Genomic DNA, 21,170 nt, shown 5'->3' on the forward strand with positions numbered 1-21,170 from the left:
AAAGATAATAAATGAGTATCTAGAAAGAATTAAAACATAACGATAAATCGAATGATTGAATGAAACTAGCTATTTGGAAACGACGTGAATGCGCATTTTGTTACACAAACTTTGATTAAAGACGTCGACGTTATTCTCTGATCAGAACAAACTTAAACTCGACGTGTAGACAATATAAACGTACAAATACAATATCAGAGCAGTGCATACGAACAAAAGAAATATCAAATCGACTGGTGGATTAAGGAATATCAGGCATTAAAATTTCCTTTTGTTAGAAGTAAAAACCATTTTACTGATTTATTGAATTGAACGTGGTTGCATCTTACGGTATACTATTATAACATGTACATAATATAAGTCTATGTTAATCAACATTACTTTATGTTATTCGGTATAGTTGTGATGTTATCTAGTGTGTCGTTAAACGGAGAGTAAAAACTGAAATCCTCTGGTCTTGATGTTATACCATGGTCGATCATAGAAGGTACCTTGAACTAAATAAAATTAGTAAAAGTGTAAAACAAAAAGAAACAAAACAAACATGAATTACGATTGAACAAAACAGAGAAGCAGAGGGGTTAATATCACCTGTATTAAAGGAAAACAATTGGGGAAATTTATTTCTATTCCGTTATATTTGGGGTTTTCCCTTATCTATTTCTATCTTTAGTAACTGTGGTTTGTAGAACAAGTTGTAAAACAAGTTTGAAGAACTGGTTGGATAGTATCTATATATAAGTCTTTAGTGAGTACTGCACGAGCATTTCATAGGCGGGAATACGGGTGGGGTATATAAGTCCGATACTTGGATAATTTGTATCGAGGTTCTCACAGTAACTTCAAAGTAACAACACGTTCTGCATAGTATGTCCGACACGGGTTCTGAACAAGACCATAACGCTACTGGTGAAGATCATCATGATACAGAGTTGACTACCGATGGGGCCATTTCGCTTTTCACTTCAGCTTTAAACAACGCATTAGAGAAACAGAAAGAGTCGATGATTAACCATTTTGAAGCTCGGTTTGGCAAAAGTACAAAGGCAACCGGTGTCGAACAAACAGAATTTACATTCAAGAGCGAAGGAATAAAGATTCAACATTCGTTTAATTCCGAACGCTTGGATAAACTTTCCGCCATTGAAAGCTGTATAAAGTTGGGCAACGTTACAGAAGTTAGTAGTATCATTTCCGAGGAGAAAGAAGTACTTCGAAAGCGGAATAAGATCCTTAAGATAGCGGATAAACACGGTTGGGACACAGTAAAGGAATATTTGGATAGTCCGTTGGCAGAAAATAAAGAAGATGCTAGTGATTTACGCGCTGCTATTTCTAGGGCTGCTAGAAAAAGAAACTATAAGCCGTACAATAAACACGATGCTGCAAACAGTGGTTCCAGTCGAGGAAAATTTAATTCCAGAAGCTTTTTTCGTGGCCTTAGCCAAGTCGGTGGTACAGACGGAGTCAAAGAAACATACAAGTGCTTCTACTGCAATCAACCCGGGCATTTCACACGGAACTGTCCCCAAAGAAGTACCCCTACAGCCACTTTTAGTGCACCAAAGTTCCAGCAGGATCAACACACAGGAAAGACACAGTAACAGCACGGAAACTGACGAAGTTGAGTATTTATTTGAATTTGGTAACAATTATGAGAAAAAATCTGGCAAAAATCTTGTAAATGTTAAAGGCAATTTGAAAAAGCATTCATCATATTGGAAAAATGTACTTCATGCTAATGATTTTATTATGAACGTTATTGATTTTGGTTATAGAATTCCATTTTTTAGTGATCCACCTTCTGTTTTTCTCAAAAATAATAGATCAGCCTTACAGCATTCAGAGTTTGTCGAAAATTCTATTCAGGAACTTTTATCAAAAAATTGTATTACAGAAGTAAAATGCACATTTGTGGTTAATCCACTTACTGTTTCGGTTAATAGTTCAGGAAAAGAAAGGCTAGTTTTAGATTTAAGACATGTTAATAAATTTGTTGAAAAACAGAAAGTAAAATTCGAAGGAGTAAAAGAAGCTTTAACTTTTGTCAATTCTAACAGTTTTGGGTTTAAATTTGATATGAAGTCGGGTTACCATCATTTGGACATTCACCCCGATCATCAAAAATATTTGGGATTCTCTTGGAAATATGGCGATACGGTTAGATATTTTAATTTTACAGTTTTACCTTTTGGACTTTCATCGGCTGGTCATGTATTTACAAAGACCGTACGTGTTTTAGTTAAATATTGGAGATCATTAGGATTCCCTATGGTAGTTTATTTAGACGACGGTATGGGAATTGCTGAAAATTTTGAAACTTGTTCAAAAATATCAAAAATAGTCGAAAAAGATTTACTGCTTTCCGGTTTTATTGCTAATACAGAAAAGAGTGTATGGGAACCAGTCCAAGTGATTGAATGGTTGGGTTTTGTTTGGAATTTTAAAGATTGTACTTTAGAAATATCGACCAAAAAATTAAGAACCTTAAAAGAGGCTATTTCTAATTTAGTTGAAGGTAATACGCATTTTACTTGTCGATATATAGCAAAAATATGCGGAAAAATTATATCCATGATTCCCGCACTTGGTAATGTTTGCCAGATAATGACAAAGCACATGCATATGTTAGTATGTTGTAGAAATTCATGGGATGAGAAAATTCTAGTAAATGATTATATTTTAGAAGAGTTAAAGTTTTGGTATTTTGAGTGCGAGTCATTGTCTTTCAAACGAATTGTACCTATGAATAGAAAGCCTCAGCGTGTAATATTTACTGATGCTAGTCAGTACGCTGGTGCAGGGTTTATTTCAAATGATAACAAAATTGTACATTTTATGTTTGATGCTCTTGATCGAGACAAAAGTTCTACATGGAGAGAGCTAAAAACTGTAGAAAACAATATTTCATGTTTTAAGTCTGAATTAGCAGGAAAATTTGTCAAGTTGTATACTGATAACCAAAACGTTGTACATATTGTTAAAAAGGGTAGCATGAAAATGGAGTTGCAGGAAATCGCTTTAAGTATATTCCACATTTGTTTATCTTGTGATATTTTCTTAGAACTTGAATGGATTCCCAGAGATGAGAATTATTACGCAGACTATCTAAGTAAAATCTTTGATTATGATGATTGGGGCGTTTCAACGCATATTTTTACGTATTTTAGTTCATTGTGGGGGCCATTCACATGTGACCGTTTTGCGGATTCTAAAAATAGTAAAGTAGAATTTTTTAATTCTAAATACTTTACACCGGATACCTCGGGGGTGGATGCTTTCGCATATGATTGGTCTGGCCATAATAACTGGTTAGTTCCTCCAGTCCATTTAGTTAGTAAGTGTTTAAATCATATGCAGTTATGTGGAGCTAGAGGTACATTGGTTGTACCAAAATGGAAATCAGCATTGTTTTGGCCTATTTTAGTCAATAGATTTACAGACAAATTTAAAGATTTTGTTATAGATTTTAGAGAGTATGTAAAACCTATGAACTTTTTCACAAAAGGTTCGCAAGAAAATAGTATATTCGCACAGAAACCTTTTAACAGCAATGTATATGTATTGCTACTAGATTTCTCTCGATATTAACATTGTGATGTATATTGGACAGTTTTAGCTGTAGAAAACATTTCAATTTATAGTATAGTTATTTCTGCGAAGAGTGAATGCCGCAGTTAAGATATAATATGTGTGTATAACTTTTGTATGAAATTGATTTTGAGATACTGCGATGGTTGAATGCCGCAGTTATGATGTTTAACATCTGTATGAACTTTTATACTGTGAGGATTGAATGCCACAGTTTATAAATATTAATTGCGAGGTAAAATGCCGCAATGTTTGTTTTGTTACATGTATATATATACGTAAATTCATATTAAACAATTTTTGCTTAGTATTCATTATACTATTTGTTTTCCAGATCAATGGAAACAATTTGAGACCTATACTAATGATTCGAGATTCGCCAGTGTCATTCGAGATTTGCCATCTTTCGTTGAATCAGCGAGATCCAGTGCTACCATTAAGAAATACAAGTGCTATTTTAAGAAGTTTGAAAAGTGGTGTAATACATGTTCGCTTGAGTGTTTACCTGCGACCATCACAACAGTTTCGCTGTATTTAGGTGGACTTATTCAACAGGGATCCAGTGTCGCAATTTTAGATTCTAGTTTTTATGCAATTAAATGGTTCCATGATTTTCATTTCAAACATAATCCTTGTTCAGATAAATTTCTAGGTCTTATTTACGAAGGTGGTAGGAGAATGTTAAGCAAACCTATAATTAAAAAAAGAGCCAATTACGCCTGACATATTAAATAGAATTGTTTTGAAATTTGGAGATTCTTCTGATCTTAAGAAACTGAGAGTGGTAGTTTTATTTCTATTAGGTTTTTGGGTTTTTGAGGTATAGCGAATTGGCTTATATCAAGATGAGCAATATTGAATTCTATGACAGTTATATAAAAATTTGTATTGAGAAAAGTAAAACTGATTTATATAGAAGGGGCAATTCTGTTATTATAGCTGCTACAGGTACAGATTTGTGTCCAGTTCTTTGGTTGAAAAGGTACATCGATTTAGCCCAGTTGAATTTGCATTCAGATAATTATATTTTTAGGGCGCTTTCTTACTTAAAATCAAAAGCTGTTTATAAATTATGCAGTATAAATAATCCATTGTCATATACTAGAGCTAGGGAGATTTTGTTAGAGAGTTTGACAGACATTGGTATAGATAAGTCCAAGTTTGGGCTACATAGTTTAAGAAGTGGTGGTGCTTCCACTGGCGCAAATCGAGGCGTATCTGATAGGTTACTTAAAGCCCATGGTAGATGGGCTTCTGATAAAGCTAAAGATGGGTATATAAAAGACACTTTAAAATCTCAGATGGCTGTCTCTCTGAATCTTGGTATATAATCCTCATACAACATTTTTGTTTTTATTTTTTCCTTTGTTACATCGAAGTTACTGCGAGCAAACCAAACCTACATTTTGACTTGCCTCTTATTTCGCCATGTAGATAGATTAGAAATGTTTTAAATTCGGACGAATTTATGAGGGAGAATTTAAATTTATTTCTATTCCGTTATATTTGGGGTTTTCCCTTATCTATTTCTATCTTTAGTAACTGTGGTTTGTAGAACAAGTTGTAAAACAAGTTTGAAGAACTGGTTGGATAGTATCTATATATAAGTCTTTAGTGAGTACTGCACGAGCATTTCATAGGCGGGAATACGGGTGGGGTATATAAGTCCGATACTTGGATAATTTGTATCGAGGTTCTCACAGTAACTTCAAAGTAACAACACGTTCTGCATAGTATATTATTTTTATTTATTTATGATTTAGTTTGGAATAGCTAGATGTGTATTTGCTGGGATACATTTGTAATGTCTTATTATCATAATTAAATGTTGTATCGCACAGAAAATAAGACGAAGTTACTGCGAGCAAACCAAACCTACATTTTGACTTGCCTCTTATTTCGCCATGTAGATAGATTAGAAATGTTTCAAATTCGGACGAATTTATGAGGGAGAATTTAAAATAAAAATTTGGCAAACATATTTTTTTATTTCATCATAAATGTACTTGAAATCAAATTACAACCGATAAGAAATAAATGAAAACAAAAACAAAAATGAAGCTAAAATTGAAGAATCTATGCACTTTTTATTTGATATAACTCCGTTTACTTACAATAGAGACGTTGTTATATGTGTTCCCTTGTGAGACTGCTTTCTTAAATCGTGCTTTAATCTGCTGCAGCTAAACTCGGCAAAGAAAACAAAATCATAATAATTTCCTTAATCTTTGGCTTTTTAAAATATAAAAAATTATGAGAACAGTGAATTTATTAAGATCTGAGAAATGTGTACTTCACTTCGAAGTTATCCGAACCCCTTCATGATTAGGTTGAACATTGTGGAACATATGGTCACATGTCACAGATATCCATTGATATGTTCAATCTGACGTTGCAACAATCCTGTAATTTTCATTCATTTTTGTTGTAGAAAGAACACAATATAAAACTACAACTTGACAAAGAAAGAAACATTTGTAAGTTGAATGTTCTATCCATAGGAAGAAATATTTCCGTGAGACTTGTTTGTTTACAAATTTTATAAGTATACGTATAAATAATTAAAAAAAAACATTTAAAAAAAGTATTTTAAATTAATTGTACAATGATTTGAATATCTCTAGTCATATTATTCATACCTGCTCCGGAAAGCCTTCTATTCTTGCTATGAAATTTTCAAAATCTCCACGTGTATTTTGGGGTGTTATATTAACTAAATAGTCTGGATCAATGTGTGGTCCTTCAAGAAAATTTATTGGATTCAAAGGATTGTAGCTGAAAACAAAATCAATGTTGTCAATCCACAGTTTATGCAAAAATCCAAACTCAAAAACTATATGCTGCTAAAAGATGTAACAATGTCAGAAGATCAGAAGTGAAAACTGGTTTTATTTCATATATTTTTCAGTATTTCATTAAATCCTGTTTTGTACATTCGTATCACTATTGTCAAATACCGTTAGTAAAAACTATTTGGAAACTAAGATAGTAAAATTCATATATACAATAGAAGATGTGGTATGATTGCCAATGAGACAACTGTCCACAAGAGACCAAAATGACACAGACATTAACAACTATAGGTCACCGTACGGCCTTCAACAATGAGCAACGCCCATACCGCATAGTCAGCTAAAAGGCCCCGATAAAACAATGTAAAACAATTCAAACGAGAAAACTAACGGCCTTATTTATATAAAAAAATGAACGAAAAACAAATATGTACCACATAAACAAACGACAACCACTGAATAACAGGCTTCTGATTTAGGACTTCTAACATATACTTCATCGAATGAACTAAACGGTGGTACTTGAATCATTTAATACACCATGTCGTTTACTCTGTATATAATATTCATTTACACATATTTGATACACCATGTCGTTTTCTCTGTATATAACACACCATGTCGTTTACTCTGTATATAATATTCACTTACACATATTTGATACACCATGTCGTTTACTCTGTATATAATATTCATTTACACATGTGTTGTGCATTAGTAGCATACTGGTCAAGTGACAGTCCAGAACGATCTTCCCTACATGTAAAAAAGCAATGTATCGTGCCCGAAACACAAACGGGAAAAATATAAATAGTAGAATCCCTAAAATTATTCTATATTCTTCCCCATAGGATTTTTAAGTACTATACTTATACTAGTCGATATTAGTATAGATGAGTATCAGCGTCAAAATAATATGCTTACTCTTTCCAGTTATAACCCTCTTGATATGTTTTGAGGAAATTCTCAAATATATCAAAGTCTATTTTATATTTCGCAGATAATGAATTTCTTGGAATAGCAGCCAGTTGTTGAAGATAACCGTCAACAGCATTCTGCAAAAGAAACCAACCAGCATGAATTTCGTTTCATAGAAAAATGGACGTATACAAAAATTATGGAAATACAAACTGTTAAACTTTTAAACAGCAAATATGCAATGACAAAGCTTAATGCAACTTTCCTATTTCTTCAAAAATACAGATCTTTGGATTTAATAATTCTTATTATGATGTATAAACTCCAATTTATATTTGTGCCATCTGTCTGACTCGTATATATACGGGAAAATATTTTGAATTACTTTGCATATACTAGTACAAAAAGTAAAATAACAAAAAAAAACGAACTCCGAGGAAAATTGAAAACGGAAAGTCCCTAATCAAATGGCAAAATCAAAAGCTCAAACACATTAATAATGTAATTACTTTTTTTGGTAAGTTCAAACATGTACATTTAAGTATTTGAATGTCTACTGTATAAATATATTGGTGATACCGTTATATAATTTTTTTCTTCTCTTTGTATTGGTATAGAATCATAACGTATAGTAAAAGAAAGCCTGATACCTTCCACCTATCGAACACATCTAGTGAATAATCGTCGAGTCTGTCGTCATACTTATGTATGTTTATACTAGTGGCGAATTGTGGATTCTCTGAAAACAACCAGTTACTAAAGTCCTGCTGTAACTTATCGAGGTCCTCCTCTAGAGTGCCTGCAGTTAGACATTAAATTTTACTAAATATTGGGTTTATAGTGTAAATAAATAGGGTGAGATTATTATATCAAAATAACTAGACGTAATGGAATGTTGTTTATTTTAAGTTAATTTTTCAACTCCTTTATATATGTTCCAGACCGTATAAGTATTTGGACCGTACGCGTACGTCTGGACCGTATGCGTACTTTTTCAAAATACTCATGCGGTCGGACCGTACGCGTACGGTCTGATTAATATGATTAAGAAGTTGCGTAAGTTTATAAGTTTCAAATGCATGTAACAGATCAACATAACTTAACTCTCAAATTAATATGGAAAAGTTCAATTGTAATTGAAATAAAAACCTAATTTTTTAAACTTTTTAAAAAAATCACGCTTATTAAATCTGTTACTATCTTGTTTTTAGCATGTCGATCAGTAATACATTAATTGAATCATTAAATTGACGATATCGGAAGTAAACATAATGTGGAAGGACAATTATTTTAGAATATTAGAAACTTTACAAAAAAATGCAAATGCAAAGGAACATGAATGACCTGCAAACATGTAATTGTAAAATATATTACATTACTTGTGGTAGCAAGTGTCACCTTGAGCGAGAATACCAAAATAGGATTCAGATATACAATTAAACAAACATTTAATTTCAATTGTTCATTTCTTCATTTTATCCATCTAATTGCAATGATAACAATTTATAAAACTAAAAATAAATGTTTGTTTAAATTTAACCCATATGATCCAACAACATGTATGGTAAGCTCTTACTGGACCATATGCGTATACTCATACGGTCCGACCGTACGCGTATGGTCGGACCGTACGAGTATACGTATACGGTCCGGACCGTACGCGTACGGTCCAAATACTCATATGGTCTGGAACATATACACAAGACTTTGGTCGGGTTGTTGTCTCTTTGACATATCTCCCATTTCCATTCTCAATTGTGTTTGTTTTCGTTGCGGTCTTATAATAACTTAATAAGTATAAACTAAATAAAACTGGCTTCTCAAGTTAGTATATATCCTAATGAAGTTTATCAATTTAAAATCTGTGAGTGTTTTATATCTTGTTGTTGTAAAATAAAGAGATATGATCTGTAATGATGTATCGTTATACAGACAGTGACAGTTTGTGTATAAAATAGTCCACGCCTTATACTAAACATGACAACGAATACTTAATAAGGAACTAGGAAGATGTGATAGTTTACCTTCTATATAAGATATTGTCGACAAGCACACTACAAACACTATAAGAGCTTTCATGTTAGAACCTGTAAATCAACAAAAAGTACAATAATATTTACACTATACCATTTTTGTTTGTACTTGCATTTTCTGTTTTGACATGTTATTTACGATTAGTGTTTTGTTTTCAACCCATTTTTTTTAAACTTCATTACACATTTAAAAGCTATGTTGTGTTGCAATTGTGCATTTTATTGAATATTCCGAGACAACGAGTATAAATTACAGTCAAGTCTTTCAAAAATATGTAAAAGAGGTGACTTTATTTTTAAATCCAATAAAATAAGACGGACTGCAGTAAAATAAAAGGAAATTTCCAACCTCTTATCGTCAAAGGGGGAAAAACAACTTCAAACACATGGCATATGTATTAAAACCACAACACTAATATTTTTTTTTGGGAGATATGGCATACGTACAACCGGTTTGGTTATCAAATTGAAATTAAATTAAAATTGGCTTAGGACTGAAGCTTAGTGGTATAACTTATAGTGAATACTTAGAGTTTATTCCAATCAACAGTACTAATCATTTTTCAATGAAACATGTGAGTCGTAATCAAGGGACTGAATATATATATATAGTAGCATGGGTTCGAATCCCGGTGAGGGAAGAACCAAAAATTTGCGAAAGCAAATTTACAGATCTAACATTGTTGGGTTGATGTTTAGACGAGTTGTATATACATTATGTACACAGCCATGTATCACCATCATTGATGGCGATCCGATGGATACATCTGTTGTAGGGTTGTCACTGACTCAGACGTACTTATGAATATAATTATTTTCTGTGACTGTATCTTACATTAATTTGTAGGATCCTTTACTATAGATAATTTAGCTGATCGGTAACAATAACATCTTCATGCCTTATATATCATGTACTGTAGTACGCCGCTAGATTAACACTGACGTGGAAAGGTAACACATGGCCAGCGAAAGCTCTTTTTTTGAGAGCCCAGGTGGTCGTGTGGTCTAGCGGGACGGCTGCAGTGCAGGCGATTTGGTGTCACGATATCACAGTAGCATGGGTTCGAATCCCGGTGAGGGAAGAACCAAAAATTTGCGAAAGCAAATTTACAGATCTAACATTGTTGGGTTGATGTTTAGACGAGTTATATATATATATATATATATATATATATATAAGTACGTCTGAGTCAGTGACAACTCTACAACAGATTTATCCATCGGATCACCAGCAATGATGGTGATACATGGATGTGTACATCATGTATATACAACTCGTCTAAACATCAACCCAACAATGTTAGATCTGTAAATTTGCTTTCGCAACTTTTTCGTTCTTCCCTCGCCGGGATTCGAACCCATGCTACTGCTTTCGCAAATTAAATTTACAGATCTAACATCAACCCAACAATGTTAGAACTGTAAATTTGCTTTTGCAAATTTTTTTTTCTCCTCATGCCGGGATTCGAACACATGCTTTTGAGATATCGTGACACCAAATCGCCTGCACTGTAGCCGTTCCGCTATACCACACGACCACCTGGGCTTCACAATAATAAAGCTTTCGGTGGCCGTGTGTTACCTTTCCTCGTTAGTTTTAATCTAGCGTCGTACTACAGTACATGATATATAAGGCATGGAGATGTTATTGTTTCAGATCAGCTCAATTATCTATAGTAAAGGATCCCACAAATTAATGCAAGATACAGTCACAGAAAATAATATATATATACTTACCTCGATCGTTATACATACATTATTTTAGTAAATGTATAAACAAAAAATGCATTTATAATGATCATAGAAGACAACAGACATTTTTAACCACAATAGATGTTTAATTTCATATTAACACTTAGTTAATTTCCGATTTCCGAAGTAGTAACCGTGTATTTTGTAAAAGTTGTATAATTGCGAATGGTCGTCCCCCAAACATCCAGCACTTACATTTAGTTAATGTGTTGTTTTTTTGTTGTTGTTGTTTTTTATTCAAAGCGACAAGAATTTAGGGAGAGATCAAATTCATTCAAATATGCATAAATACTCCAGAAATTTATTCGGTTTTTAATACATAGGCTACTTATTATAAAAACAGCCAGGTTTCTTTGTTAAGTTTTTATAACCACTCCAGTAACGACCTGGTATGTCATTGATGTGGATTTTATCTGAATCAATTTCACAAAAGGACAACAAACAAATATTTACTAAAGTACTTTAAGTATCACTGTTTCGTGGACTGAAAACATAGCGCAGTATTTCGTAAAACGTGATCAAAATTTAAATTAATAGATTATGAAAAACTACATATTGTTAACATAAAAAAAAACTCTTTCTGAAATTAGAGATCTACAAACGGACTCAGAGTCTATTTGGGTACAAATGAATATGACAAATGCCAGAAAGTTAATTGTTGGGAGTTATTTTCTACCTCTATCTGATAATGGCACATCCATTGAACAACTTAAAATTTCACTAGATCGGATAAACCAAAATACAAAATCTACAATCATTCTTGGTGGCGACTTTAATCTTGGGGACATCAACTGGATTATTCCATGCACTATCCCTAGCAAACCAGATATCAAGCTCCATGGAACAACTTCTAAACATTCTAAATGAAAATTCACTGAGCAGATTGTAAAAAAGCCCACAAGGGGATACAGACCAATTGATCTTGAACTCATCAACATACCAAGCATAGTCAACAAAGTGGAGCCTATGCCAACTATCGGGAATGCAGACAATGGTATCGTCTATGCCGATCAGCACTATTTCTAAAGCGCAACAAAAACATTACAAGAAAAACTTACCAGTATAAATAGCTTACTTGGAAAACAACAAAGAAGATGTAAAGAAACTCCCACACGTAATCAAAGGTCATTATCACAGCCTACCGATGAACTGTGGAATACATTTACAGAAAGGCTACTTCAATCAGTCAAGAAAACATCCCCCCGTAATAAAACCACAAACAAGACAGCTTAAAAATCATGATAAAAAAGTTAAAATAGATATAGGTAGATGTGGTGTGAGTGCCAATGAGACAAATCTCCATCCAAATAACAATTTATAAAAGTAAACCACTATAAGTCAATGTACGGCCTTCAACACGGAGCCTTGGTTCACACCGAACAAAAAGGACTACATAAAAGGAGCAAACACTGTCGGGATAAAATGAAAAAATACAAAACTTAAAAACAACATTACAAAAAGAAATGCGTAATGCCTACTGGAATGACATCGAAAAAATGATATTTGACCTACATGTACCAGTAGAAGAACCAGACAACATCAGACAAAAAACAACCTCATTCACATACATCAAAAGTATGAAAAATCAAACTATCAAAAAATGAAAAACATCACCATTTCAAAGAAAGGAGTAATATTATTACTGGACAAGATCAATCCTAATGAAGCAACTGGTTCAGATCAAATTTGCGGAACAGTACTTGAAGGGGCACTAGCTACGAGATATATAAAAAAAAACTAAAGTAAGATTTTTTTTTGTTCAATCAATAATGAAAGTGAAAAAGTGAAATAATAATTCGCTTTTAGCATCCAAAATGGTTCAATTTTGTCAAATTAAGCGATAATTACTCATTCACTTGCAAGTGAATTAGTCGACCTCATTAAATCCGTATTCATGTGAACTTCAATTTAACCCCTTGCTAGAGATTGACAACGCATGCATTGTACGTGTACTGGCCCCGGTTATTTAAAGAAAAAGAATGTCAAGAATGAAAGTGAAACTACGGTAAATCATTTGATTACTGATTCGATCCATATAAAATCACTCTTATACGGTTAAAAACAATAAGAAACATATATTTTTAATCTATAAAATAAACTCAAACAGACCTAAAAAAAATCCTATTGCACGTGTTGGTTTAATCTATTCATATCTTTATTTATGCTTACATCGCTTATATGGTCATCTGAGGTCAAATCGATAGTTAATTAGATGGCGTCTGGACTAAAATACACACGAAACGAACCTTCATATTATCTACCCCATGCTCTGTAAACTGTTTATTTTAGACTTTTGGTAGTTACGATAAATGTTTTACATTATTATAAATCAAATATGAGAATTTGAGTCAAATCGGTGACCACGAATTTGAGAGCTAGTGCCCCTTTAAGCAAATGTCTGTCCTGTATTTAAAAAGAGAATGAACACAATTCAATAAATTATAGACCCATATCACTCACATGCATCTATAGTACTAAAATTACGAAGTCTAATTTGTCAGCCGTCATCACGTAAAAACGACGAATCAAATAATTCAACTTTATATATAACTAATATAGTACAAAGGTGTAGATTAAAAATTACACCACTCCAGGCCCTTTTGTTTTCCACGTAATTAATATTGCCAATAATTAAGAAGTTCCGGGTCGAGTCCGATACCGATACCAATAGTACATTCACCTGTTACCGATTACCTTATATGTACGTTCCACATCTGACAGGCGCACCACCAAACGGTGTATTCAGGATTGATATGATATATAGTAATTACACGGGTCATAATCACAGGGTTGACACTACTTAATTGTCAAATTTTATTTATAACTAATATAGGACAATGCTGTTGATTAAAAAATACTCCATTCCAGGACCTTTTGTTTTCCAAATAATTAATACTATCAATAATTGATAAGTTCCAGTTCGACGGGTTCAAACAGAAAGATTTGAAAGCAGAGAAAACTGTGTATCTTATAATCGGCATGACTTTATCAGATGACAATACTAATACTAAAATAAGGCTTGCGCATAGTTATATACTTTAATTCAGTCACGGACCCGCGATATCACGGGTGTGTTCTAGTATTATGTAAGATCATGGAACTCATTAAAGCCAGTAATATGATGGACTACCTAGAAAATAACAAAATTGTGAACGAGCTTCAACACGGATTCCGAGCATCAAGATCGTGTGAAACCCAACTCGGTTCTCATCCAAGAACTAGTAAAATATAACAACAATAACATCCAAACTTACTTAATGTGTGATGTACTTTGCAAAAGCATTTGACAAAATAGCTCACAAAAAACTCGTCAACAAACTGAAATAGTATGGCATTGAACACCTTAAAATGGAAAGAAGATTTCCTCGCATCTCACACGCAAACAGTCATTATTGATGGTGTTCAATCAAGCAAAATATACGTAACAGCTGGTGTTCCCCAAGGAACAATATTGGGCCATATCCTGTTCTATGTGTGTATAAAAATACTTTAATGAATACATTAAACACAGCACCTAAGATTATTTGCAGATAACAGTATAGTTTATAAAACAATACGAAACAAAGAAGATACACAAAAAAAGAAGACAGACAAAAACTGCAAGAAGACATTACATCAGCAGCCAAACGGAAGAAGGACTGGTTCAGATCATTGCGTCCGGACAAGTGCTCAGTCCTTCAGAAAACAATCAAGAAAACCCTATTTAAATTTGACTATACTCTCTACCAACATGTATTGCAAAACATATCTGGGCATGACCATTCGAACTGACCTAAAATAGAACAAACATGTGAACAACATCACAGCTGCAGCCACACAAAAGCTCAATTACATGTACATTAAGAGAAACTTAAATGTAAATTCAAAAAGATTTAAACAAAAAAAGCATATATAGAACTTGTAATACCAAAGCTGGAATACAGCAGCTGCGTCTTGAAACCACAAACCAAATCACAAACACACCAACATGAGATAGTCCAGCGCAGCGTAGCTAGGTACACATGCAACAGATGCAATAACACCCGCTCAGTCACTGAAATGCTGCAAGCACTAAATTGGACAACTATTGAGAAAAGGGGAATAAGCACACGCATCTTCATCTTCTACAAAATCATACACCATCTTGAAGCCATATACCCGACAGATCTACTCACACAATCCGATACAAGAACACGACATTATCCACATATTTATTCTTTCAGACCAATTACAAACCACTAAAGATTCATACAAATACTCAGTTTACCCAAGAACAATATTACAATGAACCGTTTCCCAGTAGGTGCAGTTTAATTTACTACTCTTGACAGTATCAGAGAAAAGATTCCAATATATGTTCTCAATAAACATCTAAACATTTCTATGAATTCTACAATGTATATAGTTTTACCCAAATATATAGGACAGAAACATAATAATTTCGTTGAAATTTTTGTTTTTTTTTTATTTTTGTATATTATTCACTTTAAATAGAAATTATATCCCAGTATCAAGTTTGGTGTTACCTTGATTTAAAAGTTTAAATCATTTTCGAAAAGGAGATGGGTTTGACCTCGAAACTACTTTAGTTTCATAAAGAAAGTAGTATACATTTTAAAGGGGCCGACTGGAGCCCGCCTCCGGGTGCTGGATTTGAAGACCCATTGGTGGCATACGGCTGTTTCTTGCTCTTTTGTCGGGTTGTTGTCTCTTTGACACATTTCACATTTCCCTTCTCAATTTTAAAACTAAAAAAAACACGGTTTCACAATATATAAGTTTTGGCGTAAAAAGCAAAACTCACTGTTTTGGATTAAAGTATACATTTTCTCAGCAACGATATAGCATTGAGTGTTGACAGTGAAGTTAAACAACAAGAATGAATCTACCATAATACAAATTGGCCTCACCCATAATATGAAAAGTATAGACTTCCAATACATGAACAAATAACATTTAATTATAAGATCGTTTTGAAGACATTTCATGGTTAATAAATGTGACGAGAAATGACAAATTAACAAGGACGTTTACTTTATGACCAATTTATTTGTCGGATCTGATTTTTAATGGTACATATAAGTATTTTGGACTATATCGAAGTCTGTATTTGATTTTGCAAAATAAAAGAAAACAGTAATACTGTATGCTAAAGAGTAAGCATTTTTAAGAAATAGATAACGTTGACCTTGTCTCGGTCAATCCGTAGAAATATTACAGGCTATGGAATGTAAACAAAATCAAGTTCTATGCAGTTTGTCCTGATCAATCCTTAGAAATATTACAGCCTATGGAATTCAAACAAAATCAAGTTCTGTGCATTCATTTTTTTAAAATAAACTGAACTTACCGTTCCGGATGAATGAAAACAGAAAAGGGTCAAATCCTAATTCCTATCCACTTCAGGTTATATTCAGGTATCTGTATAAGTTATTTAAAAATGGTTATAGGCCCAAAATGTTTGTGTTGCTATCGATAAGGCTTGTGACTTTACATTAAATGATAAAACACGTTTAACTATACAAAACTCATCGTAAATTCAAAGATAATGTAAGACTAATTTATAATCTGAAACGATTTAAGCCGACATTATCAAAACAACAAATATAAAAAAGAAGATGTGGTATGATTGCCAATGAGACAACTATCCACAAAAGACCTAAATGACACAGACATTAACAACTATAGGTCACCGTACGGCCTTCAACAATGAGCAAAGCCCATACCGCATAGTCACCTATAATAGGCCCCGATAAAACAATGTAAAACAATTCAAACGAGAAAACTAACGGCCTTATTTATGTAAAAAAAATGAACGAAAAACAAATACGTAACACATAAACAAACGACAACCACCGAATTACAGGTTCCTGACTTGGAACAGGCACATACATAAATAATGTGGCGGGGTTAAACATGTTAGCGGGATCCCAACCCTCCCCCTAAAAGAGGGACGAAAGATACCAAAGGGACAGTCAAACTCATACATCTAAAACAAACTGACAACGCCATGGCTAAAAATGAAAAAGACAAACAGAAAAACAATAGTACACATGACACAACATAGAAAACTAAAGAATAAACAACACGAACCCCACCAAAAACTAGGGGTGATCTCAGGTGCTCCGGAAGGGTAAGCAGATCCTACTCCACATGTGGCACCCGTCGTGTTGCTTATGTGCATGATTACAAATCCGGTAAATAGTCTAATTCGGTAGGTCACATTCATGAAAGGGAAGGGGATTGTAGTTACGACGTAAGGAACATATCCGATATCATTTGTGAAACGGTTATTCCATAACGGTCAACCAACTCGTGATGGCGTCAGTAAAATTTACGAAGGGATGATTTCAACTTCACCATTTGGAACTCTTGGTTTAATAGCTTCCTTGTAAGCAGTAACCCTCTATCAAGAAAATCATGATAGGAAATGCAAGCACGGGAATATCGTATCAATTGGGAGATATATACCCCGTATGCAGGTGCTGCTGGAATGTTGCTACTTAGAAATGGAAAGTTGAAAGCTGAAATCATCTCTTTTGTCGTAAAGTTTTGTTTTCAAACGACCCTCATTGTCAATTTCTAGATGTTATCATGTAAGTCGAGATATGAAGCCGACTTAACTGTATCTGTAGTATCCCTTATCTCCAATTCGATTGGATAGATGCGTTCCACATAGTCACCAAATTTTGAATTGTTTAGTGAAAGAACGTCATCTATATAGCGGAAAGTAGAGTTAAAGGATATTGCTAACTTCTTATCTTTCTTCCTAAGAAGTTCCTGCATGAAGTCAGCCTCATAATAATAAAGAAACAAGTCGGCAAGTCCCTAACCTGGGACAGTGGTAGAACAGTAAAACATAAGAACGAACTATAAAAATCAGTTGAAAAAGGCTTAACTCATCAGATGGACAAAAATACAAAGTCTTCTTTATTTCTATCAACAAACGCCAATCTACGCTTGAACTAAAAATTGTTAAGAGAAGTTATACCATGGGGAAAAACAATAGAAAAGATGCCGCTTAAAATAAATGAGAGAGAGAATTTGTATGTTTGAAGTTTTTACATCGGTTTCCATTGCCATTGCCGATTGTTGATTTAAGTTTGATATTCATTTTTGTTGTATGAATTAATGAATATTGCCTTCGTCTTATTACATGTCACATGTCTACAATGTTCCAGGAACCACATATATATCATGAGTTTGTAAAAAGCCTGTGGATGCACCGAATAGCGGATTAATACTGTTGTTTCTCCTCCCTTATTATCCTGTTTCTTAGCTTTTTTTACATTTTGAACAGATGTAAACCGATCACGACTTATAAAGTAAATAACATACCCTCTTACAAACACATAGTTGATAAAAAGTAATAAATGTTAATCTTACCATATAATCTTGTCAAGTAAGGCGTAGTCCCTTTCGCCAGATGATCTGAACTAGTTTCTTCTGAAAAACTCTTTAACTGATAAAGTGAAATGATATTTATTATTCATCTTTAACTTTAAAAATTCAGATTTAATCTGAATTTTTAAAGTAAAAGATGTGTTGATAGAGACATTTAAATGACGATCAAATCATTCGATGAATATCTCGAGACAAACTAATTGACCGTAGAAAAATAAGTTATAGTGGTGACGCATTGCGATTGAATTGTGAACGATATGGTGTGATCTGGTATTGAATTATGAACGATCTGGTGTGATCTGGTATTGCATTGTGAACGATCTGGTGTGATCTGGTATTGAATTGTGAACGATCTGGTGTGATCTGGTATTGAATTGTGAACGATCTGGTGTGATCTGGTATTGAATTGTGAACGACCTGCATGGTATGATCTGGTAACGAATCATAAATCCAATTAACTTCGATATTAAGTACAGAAACAATCAGTCATGTTCAAATAAAGGCAACAGTAGTATACCGCTTTTCAAACTTATAAATCCATGGACAAAAAACAAAATTGGGGTAACAAACTCAAACTGAGGGAAACGCATAAATATAAGAGGAGAACAACGACACAACACTACAATGTAACTAACACACACAGAAACGGACCAAGCATCAGACAAAATCCCACGAGAATAACAAATATAACATCAAAACCAAATACATGAATTTGGGATAGACAAGTACCGTGGCACGTCTTATCGCAATGTCAATTTACACTCAAAAATAAGAGAAAACAAACGACGCAACGTTAAATTGTAACACACACAGAAACGAACTATTATAATATAACAATGGCCAAAAATCTGTGAAAAAGCGTAGTATTATCAAACGACTGAAAAAAAATCAGTCTGAGGAAATTAATATTATAACCCGATATACATTGTTTAAAAAAAAAAAAGCACAATGTCGTGTTTTTCTCTGACTGTTTATGACGTCTTTACACTAAATCCATTGGATGTTGGATGTGTACTGATATATAATTAAGTCTTAGATGCATTTTGTATTAGTTGTTAGTGTATTTGAACCGGTTGAACTAGGTGTCAGCAAGGAGTTCATAACCTCCTTGCTGTCAGTAAATGCGAGTACTTTCAAATCAGTAATAAAATTGAGAAAGGAAATGGGGAATGTGTCAAAGCGACAACAACCCGACCATAGAGCAGAAAACAGCCGAAGGTATGTCTTTTTATTGTTGAGATATACAAGTACCCGGCCATGTCCACTCTGTGTTTTTGTTAGATGTACATTTTTTTTATTTCTATTTGTATCCTTCTGATGAGTTCTGCCCTTTTCAACTGTTTTTATAGTTCGTTCTTATGTTGTACTATTGAACCACTGACCCAGTTAGAGGGATGTTTGAGGCATCTTTAACGCCGCCACATTCTGTATATATGTAGATAAAGGCAGATGTGGTGTGAGTGCCAATGAGACAACTCTCCATCCAAATAACAATTTAAAAAAGTAAACCATTATAGGTTAAAGTACGGCCTTCAACACGGAGCCTTGGCTCACACCGAACAACAAGCTATAAAGGGCCCCAAAATTACTAGTATAAAACCATTCAAACGGGAAAACCAACGGTCTAATCTATATAAACAAAACGAGAAACGAGAAACACGTATATATTACATAAACAAACGACAACTACTGTACGTCAGATTCCTGACTTAGGACAGGTGCAAACATTTGCAGCGGGATTAAACGTTTTAATAGATCCAAACCTTCTCCCTTTTTCTGAAACAATAGCATAACATCACAACATAGAAAAACATACGATAAAATATCAATTGGCAGACTTAACTCAATCAAAAAACGTATGATTACACAATGAACGAATAAATTTGATCTGCGATATCTGAATACAAATGCACAGTTAAATAAATATTAGAGACAAACATTCATGACCAAAAAGCTGACAAACAAATTCAAACACACTGAGAAATATTTAACCAATCAATGTGCCTGTCCAAAGTCTGGAGCCTATAATTCAGTGATTGTCGTTTGTTGAAGTGTTACATATTTGTTCCTCGTTCATTTTTTGTACATTAATATGACAGTTAGTTTTCTCGTTTGAATTCTTTAAATATGCCATTTTGGGGGCTTTTATAGCGGACTATGCGGTATGGGCTTACCTCATTGTTGAAGGCCATGTGGTGACCCATAGTTATTAAGTTCTGTGCCAATTGGTCTCTAGTAGAGAGTTGTCTCATTGGCCTTCATACCACATCTTCCCAAGTCAGGATCATCTTGCCTTTGTTAGTCTTAGATATAGGAAGATGTGGCATGAGTGCCAATGAGACAACTCTCCATCCAAATAACAATTTAAAAAAGTAAACCATTATCGGTCAGGGTACGGCCTTCAACACGGAGCCTTAAATGTTTTTTTTAGTTCATTTATATAATTTGGAGTTTAGTATGACGTCAATTTTCACTCGGAACAAGTACACAGTTTCTAGGGCCAGCTGAGTATCACCTCCGGTGCGGGATTTTCTTGCTGAGAATACCGATATAATGCCGTGTAAAGAGATATTCCACTACCAGTCAGAACTAATTTCCGGGTAAAGTGATATTCAACTACGAGTAAGAATAATATTTTGGGGTACTATTATTACGTCATTGTGTTTACCTTTTTTTCTAAATAACTTATTGTTACGACGTC

The 21,170-nt window shown here is 33.7% G+C and overlaps 3 protein-coding genes and 1 long non-coding RNA gene across 4 annotated transcripts in view; 1 reads left to right on the forward strand and 3 right to left on the reverse strand.

Annotated features, from left to right (window-relative positions):
• LOC139517772 (uncharacterized) overlaps window positions 1–5,770 on the reverse strand; it is a gene marked incomplete in the record, with an annotated part of 65,929 nt that extends 60,159 nt beyond the window's left edge. The window contains 2 exon segments of the mRNA XM_071309160.1: window positions 382–497; window positions 5,706–5,770. Coding sequence (XP_071165261.1) covers window positions 382–482 — 101 coding nt within the window.
• Window positions 4,437–4,922, forward strand: LOC139515504 (uncharacterized). Its single transcript, XM_071305080.1, has one exon. The coding sequence runs from the start codon at window positions 4,437–4,439 to the stop codon at window positions 4,920–4,922; it is 486 nt and encodes a 161-aa protein (XP_071161181.1).
• Window positions 5,771–6,224: 454 nt separating the features above from the next.
• Window positions 6,225–11,131, reverse strand: LOC139515505 (uncharacterized). The gene is made up of 5 exons (XM_071305081.1): window positions 11,072–11,131; window positions 9,326–9,388; window positions 7,952–8,100; window positions 7,308–7,438; window positions 6,225–6,366 (listed from the first exon to the last, which is right to left on the reverse strand). Exons 1-5 carry the CDS (start codon window positions 11,085–11,087, stop codon window positions 6,225–6,227), a joined length of 501 nt encoding a protein of 166 aa, XP_071161182.1. The 5' UTR covers window positions 11,088–11,131.
• Window positions 11,132–14,525: 3,394 nt separating this feature from the next.
• Window positions 14,526–19,531, reverse strand: LOC139517774 (uncharacterized). The gene is made up of 3 exons (XR_011663199.1): window positions 18,452–19,531; window positions 16,416–16,486; window positions 14,526–14,858 (listed from the first exon to the last, which is right to left on the reverse strand). It is a non-coding gene; the product is annotated as an uncharacterized lncRNA (long non-coding RNA).
• Window positions 19,532–21,170: the final 1,639 nt, after the last annotated feature.

This window comes from Mytilus edulis, chromosome 3 (genome assembly GCF_963676685.1).
Source record: "Mytilus edulis chromosome 3, xbMytEdul2.2, whole genome shotgun sequence".
NCBI classification, from domain to species: domain Eukaryota; kingdom Metazoa; phylum Mollusca; class Bivalvia; order Mytilida; family Mytilidae; genus Mytilus; species Mytilus edulis.

Coding starts and splice junctions, on each gene's coding strand:
- LOC139515504 (XM_071305080.1), top strand. CDS start 4,437: ATGAGCAATATTGAATTCTATGACAGTTATATAAAAATTTGTATTGAG.
- LOC139515505 (XM_071305081.1), bottom strand. Junction 7,439..7,951: donor ATGTGTTCGATAGGTGGAAG/GTATCAGGCTTT, acceptor TTTCTTTTGCAG/AATGCTGTTGACGGTTATCT. Junction 6,367..7,307: donor GAGGGTTATAACTGGAAAGA/GTAAGCATATTA, acceptor TTTTGTTTTCAG/CTACAATCCTTTGAATCCAA.